This window comes from Carettochelys insculpta, chromosome 1 (assembly GCF_033958435.1).
Source record: "Carettochelys insculpta isolate YL-2023 chromosome 1, ASM3395843v1, whole genome shotgun sequence".
Taxonomy (NCBI): Eukaryota; Metazoa; Chordata; order Testudines; family Carettochelyidae; genus Carettochelys; species Carettochelys insculpta.
This window is the reverse complement of record NC_134137.1, coordinates 60,165,470-60,178,931: the sequence shown is the minus strand read 5'-3', so window position 1 is coordinate 60,178,931 and position 13,462 is coordinate 60,165,470. Positions and strand designations below refer to the sequence as shown.

Below are 13,462 nucleotides of genomic sequence, written 5' to 3'. Positions count from 1 at the left end.
GTGAGACCAAAGGTCCATCCACCCCAATATCCTCTCTGCCGAGAGTGGCCAATGCCAGGTGCCCCAGAGGGAGCGAACCAAACGAGCAACGATCAATCAATCGCTCTCCTGCCATCCATCTCCAGCTTCTGACAAACAGAGGCCAGGGACGCCATTCCTTACCCATCCTGGCTAATAGCCTTTTATGGACCTAACCTCCATGAATTTATTTAGCTTTTTTTTAAACCCTGTTACAGTCCTGGCCTTCACAGCCTCCTCTGGCAAGGAGTTCCACAGGCTGACTGTGCACTGTGTGAAGAAGAACTTCCTTTTATTTGTTTTAAACCTGCTACCCATTAACTTCTCATATTTAAATGCAGCTACATTTTTCCCTTTGGACCTTTGTAAGTAGTAATACAGCATGAACAATACCATACATTATATATCACAACTTCCATCTCTGTCATACAACCACATTTTTTAATACTTTAGATTTATGTAAATAGTTAATAAAGCAGGAGTTAATACAAAAGTCACAGGGGCATGATGAGTTAAGAATCCTATAATTGAAAACAACTTTCACCTTCTGTATTAGTACTAGCAACACTATTCATTATTAGAGAAGGAGAGTTAAAAAGAAACCCTAACTTACTTTTCCATCATTTATATAGTTTTACCTTTTGCATGTTACTAATTAATGTAACGGTTTTGGTTCTGGTCAATATCAAATTATTAGTTAATTATTACTAGTTGCCTATAAGACAACTAATAATATTTAAAGGGGACAGGCCTGAGATAGGTGTCACACATTGTTCTGTCTCTCCAAAAAAATCACACCAGGTCTAAAAAATTTTATTGGTGTTTAAGGGTGTGATTTCTGTTTTTCTTTCTAAATGTTATTTATAGCATTCAACAGTTGGCAGGTTCACCTACTGGGTTCTCACTCCTGTAAAGTTTGACTTATGAACACAGCAAAAGAACGTTGACATTTAAACAAAAACCTGTGTTCCTTGCACTTAAAGCAATAAAAAGGTTTCTATTAGCATTATGCCTCCAACTCTGCCCACTTAAAGAACATTTTAAATGTTCATCCTAGACCTCCTTACTGAGAGTCCCTGCAAAAATAAACGAGTAGGACCTCTAAAAACTGTTAAACTAGTTGTTCACTTACCTATTTGGAGATATCCCTATCTTGTAGAACTGGAAGGGATCTACAGAGGTCATCAAGTCCAGACCTCTGCCTTCTTGGCAGGACCAAGCAGCATCCCTGATCATTTTTTTTTAATCTATTTGCCCTAAGCCCCTAACTGGCCCCCTCAAGGGGTGAGCTCATTATCCTGGATTAGCAGGCCCATGGACCAACCACTGAGCTGTCCCTCCCCCTGTGTTTATCTGCTATGAAGCCAAAAAGAGAGAAGCCAGTGCTGCTTTATCAATAATCCCTTTGGGCCTCAGTCTCCATTCACAGCAGAATAAATCAGGGCTTACTCCACTGAAGTCAGAAGTGATGTGATTATAAAATCAGTGAACACATGGTAGGAACTGGGCCCTGTGAATGCCTAAACAGCTGAGTCACTAGAAAGACACATTGCTTCTTCTCTATCTGCTGCTGTACAAGGAGTTTTCTGCTGATCTAAGTTAATGGACTCTGGCTATGGCTGTACTAAATAGTTCACAGTGGCACAGCTATACTCAAGTAGCCACTCTGTGCTGTCAAAAGAGAGTTCTTCCATGACATATTTAAATCACCCCCCAATGAATGGCAGTAGCTGTGTCAGCGGGACAAGCTGTCTTGCATACACAGCCTTGTGCACATTGCCACGTATGTTGGGTAAGCCTTATTTCACTCAGGAGGGTGTTTTTTCACACCCCAGGGCACCATAAATTTTGCTGGCATGAATGGTAGTGTAGACATGGCCTAGGAGTGGAATCCTGCTGCCGGGAGAGGTGGTGGGAGCTTTGCAGATGAAGGCCCTGGTCGCTATTTACCTTGCAGTGTTATAATTACAGAGTTGGGATTGAGTTGTTTTTATATGAAGGTGGGCTAGTTGGAAGCTTGGCTGCCAGCTGAAATGAAGCTGACTGAATGCCTCACTGCTACGATCTCATGTACCCACAGAAGCATGGAGTCTGTGGCAGGCCTGGAGTCCTTGCAGCGTGACCTGTGGGGATGGTGTCCGTGAACGACACAGAGAATGTCTCACGTCGCTCCCAGCAAAACCAGGCTGTGTGGGGACACCAAAAGAGACGTCTCTGTGCTCTCTAGAGGAATGCTCCAGTATGTGATCCTGCTTTCTTTAACGCTTGCTCCTTAACGTGTGTCTCTCTTGTCTGGTGAAAGCAAAATGCATGTGTGAGAAACTACAGCATTAAAACCAGTCTTTGTGAGTTCTTATTCACTGGGGGTGAAAGCCTGGCCACATTCAGGTCAATGGACATCTCTCATTGACTACAATGTGGCCAGGATCCCTGGCGCAGATTCCACCAGCTGGCTCACAGAAAGCCATGCAGTACTATCCCTATGTGCATTTGCTGAGGATAGAGCAATCCAGGCAACATGGCCTGGCAGGAGATACTCTCATACCAGGGAGGTGGATTCCATTTTACCTTCACATCTGCCAGCATGGAAGGGAGTATTGTGCATGGGCTGGGGGAGAGTCACTGATCAGAGGCCTCCCAATAGGGATGAATCTGGCTCAGTCTATTACAGTTGCTCGGGCAAAGGAAGCTAGTAAGAGTCACACAGACAGTGCAGCTTTATCACTAGCTTCTAGACAGCAGAGAGATTTTAATGTATCTCAAAATATATACGGAAAATATACTGCCAGTAATGAAAACATGTTTCAGATATGCTAACACCAGAAGTCTGCATGGAATAGACTGAGAATATATTAACTGTATGTATAGCCAAATGGGGTATGGCAGTCAGTACGTCCTGGCCATCAGCCCTTAGTGTTTTCAATCCACATTATTGACTTCCAGTCTCCCAAGCATAACAATCTTCTGCTACACTTCCCTCTGCACAAATCAGTATGCAACCATTTTGCATACTCACAGAATGTCTCAGCTGGGCCAGTCACATTGGCTTACTGCCAAGTTATCCTCACACCTGTTTGCTGATCTTCCTGCATCAAAGTCAGATTTATGCCACCACAGAATTAAGCCTGAATTATTTAACCAGGTGTAGAATTTAAAAGAAGTTTTCGCACTGTGCTCCATCTCTGAGTACAGCTAATTTTGTGCTGTAAATAGTAGTGTCAGCCCACCCTCTGATCCAGCTCAGAGAGGCTGTTTCAGCATTATTATATTTGTATTCATTAGTCCAGCAGCTGGAGCAAATAACTGAGTAACAGAAGCTAGCACAGAGGGTTGGAACCCTGGTTGGAGGGCTGAAGAGGAGAAGCAGAAATAAATGAAAATGAATGAAAATAGTGGAAGAAGGAAATATGAATAACTAAAACATTCAGTTCCAGATTATTTTCTGTTCCACTGGCATAAAACTGGAGTAACTCCATGGACTTCAATAACAGCCCTACTTACACTTGGCCAGATTCTGATCCTGTTTCTCTTTTGATCCTACTGTGTGACTCTAAGAATTTTGTAGCGCTACTTGGATGGTAAACCTCCAGTACAGGAGTGGGAAACAGTGTTCTCTGTGAGCTGAGTGCTTGGGCAGCCTCCCAGGAGAGATTCAGGTGCTGCCCAGCTGATTAGCAGAGCACCCATAGCCAGCAACATGTGTACTTATTGGTGATGCACATCCATGTGTCTTGGTGCACCTAACAAAATTTATTCCACCTGTGGATGGACAAAATTAGAGGGAGTACTGCTGGAGAAACTCTGCTGTGCCAGCCACACAAAGTTCATCAATGTTAGTCACTGGCAGGCTGCCAGATGGTTTATTTACCTGAGTGTCCACAGGCACCAGGCCCTGCAGCTCCCGGTGGACATAGATACCCGCTGGTAAATGGGAGCTTCAGGAAGCAGTGGTCTAGCTCATGCCATTTCCCAGCATGTTGGGAATTTATATGGGAGACAGTCCATAATATACACGGTGTCAAATATCGGAGGGGTAGCTGTGTTAGTCTGGATCTGTAACAGCAATGAAGCGTCCCGTGGCACCTTACAGACTAGCAGAAAAGTTTTGAGCATGAGCTTTCGTGAGCACAGACTCACTTCATCAGATGCTGAAGAAGTGAAGAATCAGCATCTCATGAAGTGAGTCTGTGCTCACAAAAGCTCATGCTCAAAACTTTTCTGTTAGTCTATAAGGTGCCACAGGACCCTTTGTTGCTGTTACATAATACACATGTGCCTGATTTCTGTCCAGCTCTGGGCAGTAGCAATTGAACATAACCATCATCACAAATCAGTGCCATTTTCAAATTGCACACCGCCTATGTAGCCGGGGGCCTTTTGAAATGATCCCTAGGACTTTGAAAAAAAAACAGAGGAGGGGAGATATCAAACAATGGCCTAGATCAGACAAACAATCACATATAAAAGAATCTAATACCTCTGGGATGGGAAGACAAATAAGCAGAGGCAAATCTTTAAAATGCTTCTGCACAAATACTAGAAGTCTGACTAATAAGATGGGTGAACTATAGTACCTTGTATTAAAGGAGGAAATTGACATAATAGGCATTCATCCAAAGGTTCTGAAAGAACTCAAATGGGAAATTGCAGAACTATTAACATTAGTTTGTAACCTGTACTTTGGATCAGCTTCCGTACCTAAAGACTGGAAGATAGCCAATGTGACACCGCTATTTAAAAAGGGTTCTAGAGGTGACCCTGGCAATTACAGACTGGTAACTTTAACGTCAGTTGTGGGCAAATTAGTTGAAACAATGGTAAAGAATAAAATTGTCAGGCACGTAGAACATCATAATTTGATGGGCAAGAGTCAACATGGTTTCTGTAGAGGGAAGTCATGTCTTACTGATCTGTTCGAGTTCTTTGAAGGGGTTAACAATCATGCAGACAGGGGAGACCCAGTGGATATAGTATACTTAGATTTCCAGAAAGCCCTTGACAAGGTACCTCATCAAAGGCTCTTATGTAAATTAAGTTGTCATGGGATAAGAGGGAAGGTCCTTTCATGGATTGAGAACTGGTTAAAAGACAGGAAACAAAGGGTAGGCATAAATGGTAAATTTTCCAAATGGAGAGGGGTAACTACTGGTGTCCCCCAAGGGTCAGTCCTAAGACCAATCCCATTCAATTTATTCATAAATGATCTGGAGAAGGGGGTGAGCAGTGAGGTGGCAAAGTTTTCAGATGACACTAAACTGTTCAAGATAGTCAAGACAAAGGCAGACTGTGAAGAACTTCAAAAAGATCTCAGCAAACTGAGTGACTGGGTGACAAAATGGCAAATGAAATTTAGTGTGGACAAGTGTAAGGTAATGCACATTGGAAAAAACAACCCCAACTACACTTCAGTACGATGGGGGCTAATTTAGCTGTAGCTAATCAGGAAACAGATCTTGGAGTTCTCATGGATAGTTCCCTGAAAACATCCACACAGTGTGCAGAGGCAGTCAAAAAGGCAAATAGGATGTCAGGTATTATTAAAAAAGGGATAGAAAATAAGACAAGGAGTATCTTAGTGCCCCTATATAAATCTATGGTACGCCCACATCTTGAATACTGTGTAGAGATGTGGTCTCCTCACCTAAAAAAAAGACATCCTGGCACTAGAAAAGGTTCAGAAAAGGGCAACTAAAATGATTAGGGACTTGGAACAGGTCCTGTGTGAGGAGAGGCTAAAAAGACTGGGACTTTTCAGTTTAGAAAAAAGGAGACTGAGGGAGGACATGATAGAGGTATATAAAATTATGAAATGTGTGGAGGGGGTGAATAAGGAGAAGTTATTTACTTGTGCCCATAATACAAGAACTAGAGGACACCAAATGAAATTAATGGGTAGCAGGTTTAAAACTAATAAAAGAAAGTTCTTCTTCACTCAGTGCATAGTTAACCTGTGGAACTCCTTGCCAGAGGAGACTGTGAAGGCTAGGACTATAACAGAATTTAAGAAAGAGCTAGATAAATTCATGGAGGTTTGGTCCATAAAAAGCTATTAGCCAAGGGTAGGAATGGTGTCCCTGGCCTCTGATTGTCAGAGGCTGGGGATGGATGACAGGAGACAAATTGCTTGATCATTGTCTTTGGTCCACCCCCTTTGGGGCACCTGGCACTGGCCACTGTTGGCAGACAGGCTACTGGGCTGGATGGACCTTTGGTCTGACCCAGTATGGCCGTTCTTATGTTCTTCCCAAAACAAATGGGGAGAAGGGGCTTTTGAAGTTTTGGGCCTCATTTCGAAAGGCCCCCGGCTACACGGGCAGCACACAATTTGAAAGCGGCACTTTTGAATCTCTATGGCTGCCATTATGCTTAATGAGGCACTGCATATTCATGGCAGCACCTCATTAGCATATTTCAAACTCCCTCATTAACATGTCCTTTCCGAAACCCTGAGTATAGCAGGCCAGTGCTCAAACCACTGAACTATCCCTTCACCTAAAACCCCTGCACCCTTCTTAGCTCAGAACCAAATGGCTATGGGGAATACTCTGTTGCTTGACTCCCAGGTTGTGGCCATACTAGCCTCTCCTTTTGGAAGGGCTATGGTAATGCAGCTCTTCAGAATATGCTAATGAGGCACTGTCATGAATATGCAGTGCCTCATTAGCATAATAGTGGCCACATGCGTTTTGAAACGCACGCCACCCGTGTAGCCAGGGACCTTTTGAAATGACCCCACCCCTGATTTCAAAAGTCCCTTCTTCCCAAAACCAAATGGGAAGAAAGGACTTTCGAATCGGGGCTGTTTCAAAAGGCCCCAGGCTACACAGGCAGTGTGTGTTTCATGTGCAGCCACCACTATGCTAATGAGCCACTGCATATTCATGACAGTGCCTCATTAGCATATTCCTAAGTGCCACATTACCATAGCCACTACAAAAGGAGGGGCTAGTGTGGCCACAGCCCCCCGTGGTGTAATGCTGTGTGAGAGTTGGAAAACATTCTCATAGCATCTGTTCTCCAAACCTCGGGGTTGTTCAGGCACTTGTTACCAAACAGATGCTGCTGCACAGTTGGTCAGGCTGGCATCAGGTCCCAGCTAAGAACTCAGAGGATGATTAATTTCCACAGCAAAAAATATCTGATTGCATGCACCTATGGCAACAGTTTAAAAAACATGTTTAAACTGAATAGTTAACAATTAGAAAGCAAATCAAAAGAAGTGTGTCGCTTGCATGGTGAATGATCTCATTTTTATCCCAATTTAACAGCCTAATTCTTAAGCCATTTAAGTATGTACACACTCATAAACCCACTCACAATACACTCACTCCTCCTCTGAGGCTGGCCAGACCTCAGGTAATGTTGGTTAGTTGACTGAGGCGAGAGTCTGATGTGCACGTCACCCCATTATACCGAACTGATGGACTCTGAGATGTGGAAAATTGATGTAATATTTATCCTCTTCATTAGAGGCAGGCTAGAGGGAGTGATGTTCAGTTCATTGGTTGTACCCCTCAACCCAGATGGGGTGCTGCTCAGTTCATTGGTCAGACACCTCAGTCTGGGTGGGGTGCTTGCCCATGACCAATTTTGGAACATCCTACTTATATCAGCCCACTTCTGCTTGCCTCAGCCACCACTGATGAGCAACAGAGTGTCCTTGGATTTTGTTTCTTCCTTGTTAACTTTTTTATCTAGGAACTTGCTTCCTGTGTAATTCTGCTTTTCTCATCATACAGTTCTCCTCTCAAAGCGGTTAACAAGTCCATAATCCACAGGGGCACTGGCTCAGACCCTAAGTGATGAACAAATCCATAATCCACGGGAGCACTGACTCAGGATGGCCTTTCTTCAGCCCATTCACTCATGCCAACCATTCACACTACTCACTCATGCCAGCTACTCAAGATTCATGACATATTTACCTTTCACACTGGGGGCTCCGCCTGCCACAAGGGGAAACAAATACCTTTCAAAAGCCTTGTAATCAGCTGAACAGTAATTTGAATTGCTGAGTTGACCTAACCACTAGGCTAACCTAAAATATCACATCCAATAAAGGATTGTTAATTCCTGGATAGCACTTACTTGTATGTCTCCAAGTGTCCAAAATGGGCGAGTCTATCCCTATTTTACAGTTAGGGAAACTAAGGTCTGGTAGTGCAGTGACTTGCCCAAGGTCAGACAACTTACCAAGGGCAGAGATTGATACCCTTTCCAGCAGGTCACACTGCCGCTATGTGCTTGCTCCTTTCTAGAAACCTTACAAGCTCCTCCAAAAAGCTTCCCAGGGGATTTATAAAACTCAAACCTAACAAAAAGCTGTGTGGACCCGATGTATAAAATATTCTTATGTCATCATGAAAAGAGATGAGACTAGCAAAGACAGGTAGCAAATGAACTTTAAAGGGTAGATGGGTCTGTGGGGCTCTCAAAATAAAGCAGGTAGATTTGCTGCGGCAAACCAGACTTTTTTCCGCAGAAAACAGATGTGAGGTAGGGACATTCTGGTAAATAGACAATTTAACATACAGGTTGTACCTCTCTAATCCAGTACCCTCAGGACCTGACTGGTGTTGAACCAGAGAATTTGCCAGACCACAGGAGGTCAGTATTGTCTAGCAGCATTACCAACATTTCCACTGTTAACCGGGCTCTTAGAAGACAGGGGTAAATTACAGCTAAATAACAGCATAGAACACTGAGAACCAGGACCATGGGTAATTTGGCCAAACCCATGATAAGTGGACATCGGGCTAACTAAAATCATGCCAGACCGTGGACGTTTCCAGACCAGAGAGCGCTGGACTAGTGAGGTTCAACCTGCATTTTATATATTTTTTTTTAAACTGTAAAATTGATTATCTAAAACTGCAAGTGTCCAATGAAAATTCAACTTGGATAACCATGTATTCACTCTTTGTTGCAGTTGTAAAGCCCACAACCCCTCCTTCTGTACAGCACCAAGAGAATGAGAAAGCTAATAATATAGTCACCACCACCGGCATTTCCTTGTGCTTGTTCATAATCCTGGCCACAGTTCTCATCACCCTGTGGAGAAAGCTCTGCAGAGCTCAGAAGTGCAGCACCTCTGCACACCGTAACTCTGTCCATTCACCCAGCTGCCGCAAGAATTCCGATGAAGAGAACATCTGTCAGGCTGGCAAGCCGCAGGAGAGCTTTTCCGAGGGCAGTGATGCCCCTCAAGTGCATACCGGTGAGCCTGTTAACATACCTCTGACCTACAGGAGGGGCCTTCAGTTGGCACAAGAAGAGGACATCTCAGTCAGTGACAGTTTTCAGGCAAATGCTCAAAAAATAATCCCACCCATTTTCAGCTATCGCCTGGCCCAGCAGCAGCTGAAAGAGATGAAGAAAAAAGGCCTGACTGAAACCACAAAGGTGTATCACGTATCTCAGACACCTCTGACTGACACCGTTATTGATGCCAGGGCTGTGCTTCCCCCAGGCGCAGAAAACCAGGAGGAGGCTGCGCTACACAAATTCAGGATCAAATCACCATTTCTGGAGGAGCCACTCAGTCATCCCAAATGCCCTAGGGAAAAATCTAATTCTAGGGCGGATTCTGTGCTGTCACAGGCCAAGCCTGTAATGAGCCCTAGTCAGACCCTCCTGACACGAACACACCTGAAATACCAAGATAACAAAGGGGAACCATTAGAGAGAGGATGTCACAGAAACTCACAGTTCAGAAGAACAGCCAGTTTCCACGAAACTAAAAAGGTCAGGCCCTATAGGGAACGGAGCATGTCCACCCTTACTTCGCGGCAGATTCCTCTTTATAGTGCCAGGACCAGAACATGGGGTCAGGCACTGGAAGACAAGTCCCGGCCAACAGTTAAAGATGTTGATCCAAGTTCTGAAAATTGCACTGTCTTAACCGGAGAACTGCTAAGTCACAACACAAAATACCACCACAAAGGGGGCCCTCCAGTGAGGAGGCTGGATCTGGTCAGTGACCGTCAGCCTCCAGACAAAGTAGCAGGAGCTGACAAACCAGAATCAAACAGAAATCGAAGGGGCCCTTCGCCAAACCATCGAGGGGCTTTGAGGAAAGAACCCATCTCAACGCTGAGAGAGAATTATCAGAGAGACAGAGCCCTAGGCCCTGTCCAGTGCAGGAAGGACAAATGCCAGAGCTTCCCCGCGGACTCTGAATTTGCCTTTTATGATAATAATTCCTTTGGCTTAACAGAATCAGAGCAGTGGATGATTGACCTGCCTGGATATTTTGGTTCAAATGAAGAAGATGAAACAAGTACTTTAAGTATTGAGAAACTGGTAATCTGAATGACTCATTACAACAATATAGGGGATGTTTCTGAGGGAAGAGCTGCAAAAAGATGTTAGCTTATAATAAAAACAATGATAGACCCTAGGTTCCAGCTGGTTGAGGCAAGAGGAAAATCTTTTGGCCTGACTTGTGGTCATGCATTTCTTTTTAAGTCATAGAAAGGGCTTTAATGTCATTGTTTTATCTAATGCACACACAAGCCCTGGGAAGGCAAATGGAAATGATAGTGTGACACAGACAAAAGCTGACTAATTTTATTCTATAGAGCACTGAAAAGAATAAATGCTCAATGAATAATTGATGCTGAATCATGAATCCAGTCATTTTAGCCTCTGTTTTCTGCATGTGGGCCAACCACCAGCAAATCACAGTATCCTCTAACACCTGTTTTTCAATGCTATTTAATGAATTATTTCATGGGTTTTTTTCAGTCAAGGTTATGAAGAGTTTTCAGTGTGTCTGTAAAATTCACTATTTGTTGTGGGGTTCTGTGCATACTTTGGGGATGGGCTTCTCCTGCTTGGGCAGTGTGGGGTTGAGATAATCCACCCCACAGTCATTGCAAGTCTCAGCTGCACCACACAAACACAATTAGGGACCCTGCTGCTCAGGGCAGGGTTGAACTGACCAGTCACTTAGAGCTTCTGGGCCTCCTGGATGGGGCAAACCATCACAAACAGGGCAGAAGGTTGGTCTCTCCATCATCCTCCACAGGTGGGATTCCCCTGTAATATAGCTGGGGAGACTTGCTTCTGTAGTCTGGTGGTGCCTCAGCAGAAGCTGGCAACGCACATCCATCTTTCTTGCTAGCCTCCACTGGAGTGAACTCTTCCATCCAACTGGAGCATGCGCAACAAAGTTGAGAGGACATATCTTCTTGGGCTCAAAATGACTGGTTAACTCCCTTGCTTGCCCAGGGTGATACTGATACACTCCATCACACAACTGAACTGTAGTGATTAGTTGTAGCAACAAGATGGTGCTTTTCCTGTTCCATACTTAGATGAAAGCCTGAGCAATTCTTTCATGAAATCTTGTTAATTTTTTGGTTTTTGCAAGTTCTCACTTACAAAACTTTGACAATTGCTTTCTGATGCTGTTGGTGTCAGGAAAGCTTGAGGTTACACGAACATGTGGAAAAGACTAGAAAGCCATTATAGAAAGTGAACAGAAAATTCATTAACAAATGAGTGCTTGACACAACTCTTACTGCAGTACTATATTCTACCTGCTTGTAGAAGACAGTAAAAGACCACTTACCTTCTCACCCCCATTGCAGAGTTCTTTGCCTTTATTAGATGTTGTCTTTTTATTTTTCCTTAAACAAGTTAACAGATTTTACAGCAAGGTATGAGTAAATTATGAACAAACTGCAGCAAGGGAGGTTTAGGTTGGACATTAGGAAAAAGTTCCTAACTGTCAGGGCGGTCAAACAGTGGAATAAATTGCCAAGGGAGGTTGTAGAATCTCCATTGCTGGAGGTATTTAAGAACAGGTTAGATAAATGTCTATCAGGGATGGTTTAGATAGTACTTGGTCCTGCCATTGGGGCAGGGGGCTGGACTCGATGGCCTCTTGAGGTCCCTTCCAGTCCTAGTGTTCTATGATTCTATGAAACCAGTGGAACAAAATGCAGTGTTGGAAGAGCTATTTGAAGGCTTGCAACTGACCTAGTTGAGCCTCCCAAAAGAGGGGCTCCTGTGGCACCAGAGAAAATACTATGCGCGATACAACAGCACCCTTCTTTAAACAGTAGCCTGGCACCCTGCAGCAACAATGTGCATAATGTACCCTGGGAAGTGTCAGAGCCCAGCTGTCTAACTCAGATCTGATTGGAACCAAGCCACAGGGACTTTTCAACATGTGGTAAGCAATTGGTGTGGCTCCACTGCAAAATAAGACACACAGCACTGAATCTTAGAGGCTTAGTCCACCGACTTGTACTACGGGAGCTAGCAGTGTAGCTGTTTAGGGTTGAACTGGAGCATGGGCTTTGAAACACAGTGAGGGCAGGAGGGTCTAAAAGCTTGGACTGCAGACAGAGCAGGAAAGTCTAAACTGCTACTTAGCCCTGCTGTGCAAGCCCTGCAAGCCCAGGTTATTTGACTGAAACACACTGCCCTAGATTTGTTTTTTTGTGCTGTGTAGACATAGCCTAAAACATATTCTGAGGTTTGTACTAGGCTTTGCAGGGCACTCCCCAAAGTACTGTAACACCTGCAGGGTTCTATCTAGTGGCCCCTCTTCTCAGGGATTAGGTACATCTTCCCCCCATCCCTCCTGTAAAGGGCTTTTTTGATTAAATTGGTTTTGATCCTTAGTAAAATATTCTAGTCCCAGAGAGTGGCTGGAAGGTGTTCAGTGACTTTCTGGGCCGGGAGAGTGCTGCCTCCTTGGCACTGAAATTGCTTTTCAGCATCTTGGTGTGTGCAAGCACCTTCTGGCAGCTTTGTCCTGCAGTTGTCACCAAAGCAATAATGTTTATAAGATGTGCCCTGTCAGCCTGAACAGACTGAAGCAATTGTTCCACCTCCACTAGCCTTCATGCCTATATATTGATAGAAGTTTCCTTATTGCTACTGGATTTTGTGTCAAGGGCTGCACTATATGGTAAATCAAGGTTGGTAAGAGCCACCAGGTTAGCTCTGATTTGTTTTGGTAACTTTTCATTTAACAAAATGCTCTGGGTACATAATTATGGCCTTGCTGTACGGCTTTAGTAGTGTGAAGAACAGAGTAGGATGAGAGGAAGTGATGGTGACCAGCATGATTCTCATTCCAAAGCCACAGGTGTGATTCTCACTTCTCATGGGTATGTGCTACCAATTGGACTGAGGGTATCCAGGCATTCTTCTTAGGCTGCCACCCCAGAGGTGGTGCACTAACACAGTCGAAGCAAAAATGGACATCAATCAATATTTTAACCAATATATTGTCTACAGTCAAAAGGGATGTACTGGAGAACAAGGTTTGATTCTCATATCTCTAGGCAGACTAGCCACCAGGAAGCAGAGCATGTAAAATTTCACACTGAATATCCACCTCTACAGCTTTCCCAGCGTTGCTTGATTCAAAAAAAATTAAGCTTGTGTTACAGGCCCTGAAAATTTTACTAAAATCTGAGATGAA

General features: G+C 44.0%; 1 protein-coding gene across 4 annotated transcripts in view; it reads left to right on the top strand.

Annotated features, from left to right (window-relative positions):
* The window catches only part of THSD1 (thrombospondin type 1 domain containing 1), a 36,264-nt gene extending 22,874 nt beyond the window's left edge, over positions 1 to 13,390 (top strand). For 2 of the 4 annotated variants that reach the window (XM_074987103.1, XM_074987112.1), the window contains 2 exons: positions 2,099 to 2,257; positions 8,948 to 12,639. In XM_074987103.1, coding sequence (XP_074843204.1) covers positions 2,099 to 2,257; positions 8,948 to 10,329 — 1,541 coding nt within the window. In that variant the 3' untranslated portion in view covers positions 10,330 to 12,639. Of the gene's footprint in view, positions 1 to 2,098; positions 2,258 to 8,947 lie in introns of all 4 variants that reach the window. The other 2 variants (XM_074987121.1, XM_074987127.1) reach the window with 2 other exon arrangements.
* Positions 13,391 to 13,462: the final 72 nt, after the last annotated feature.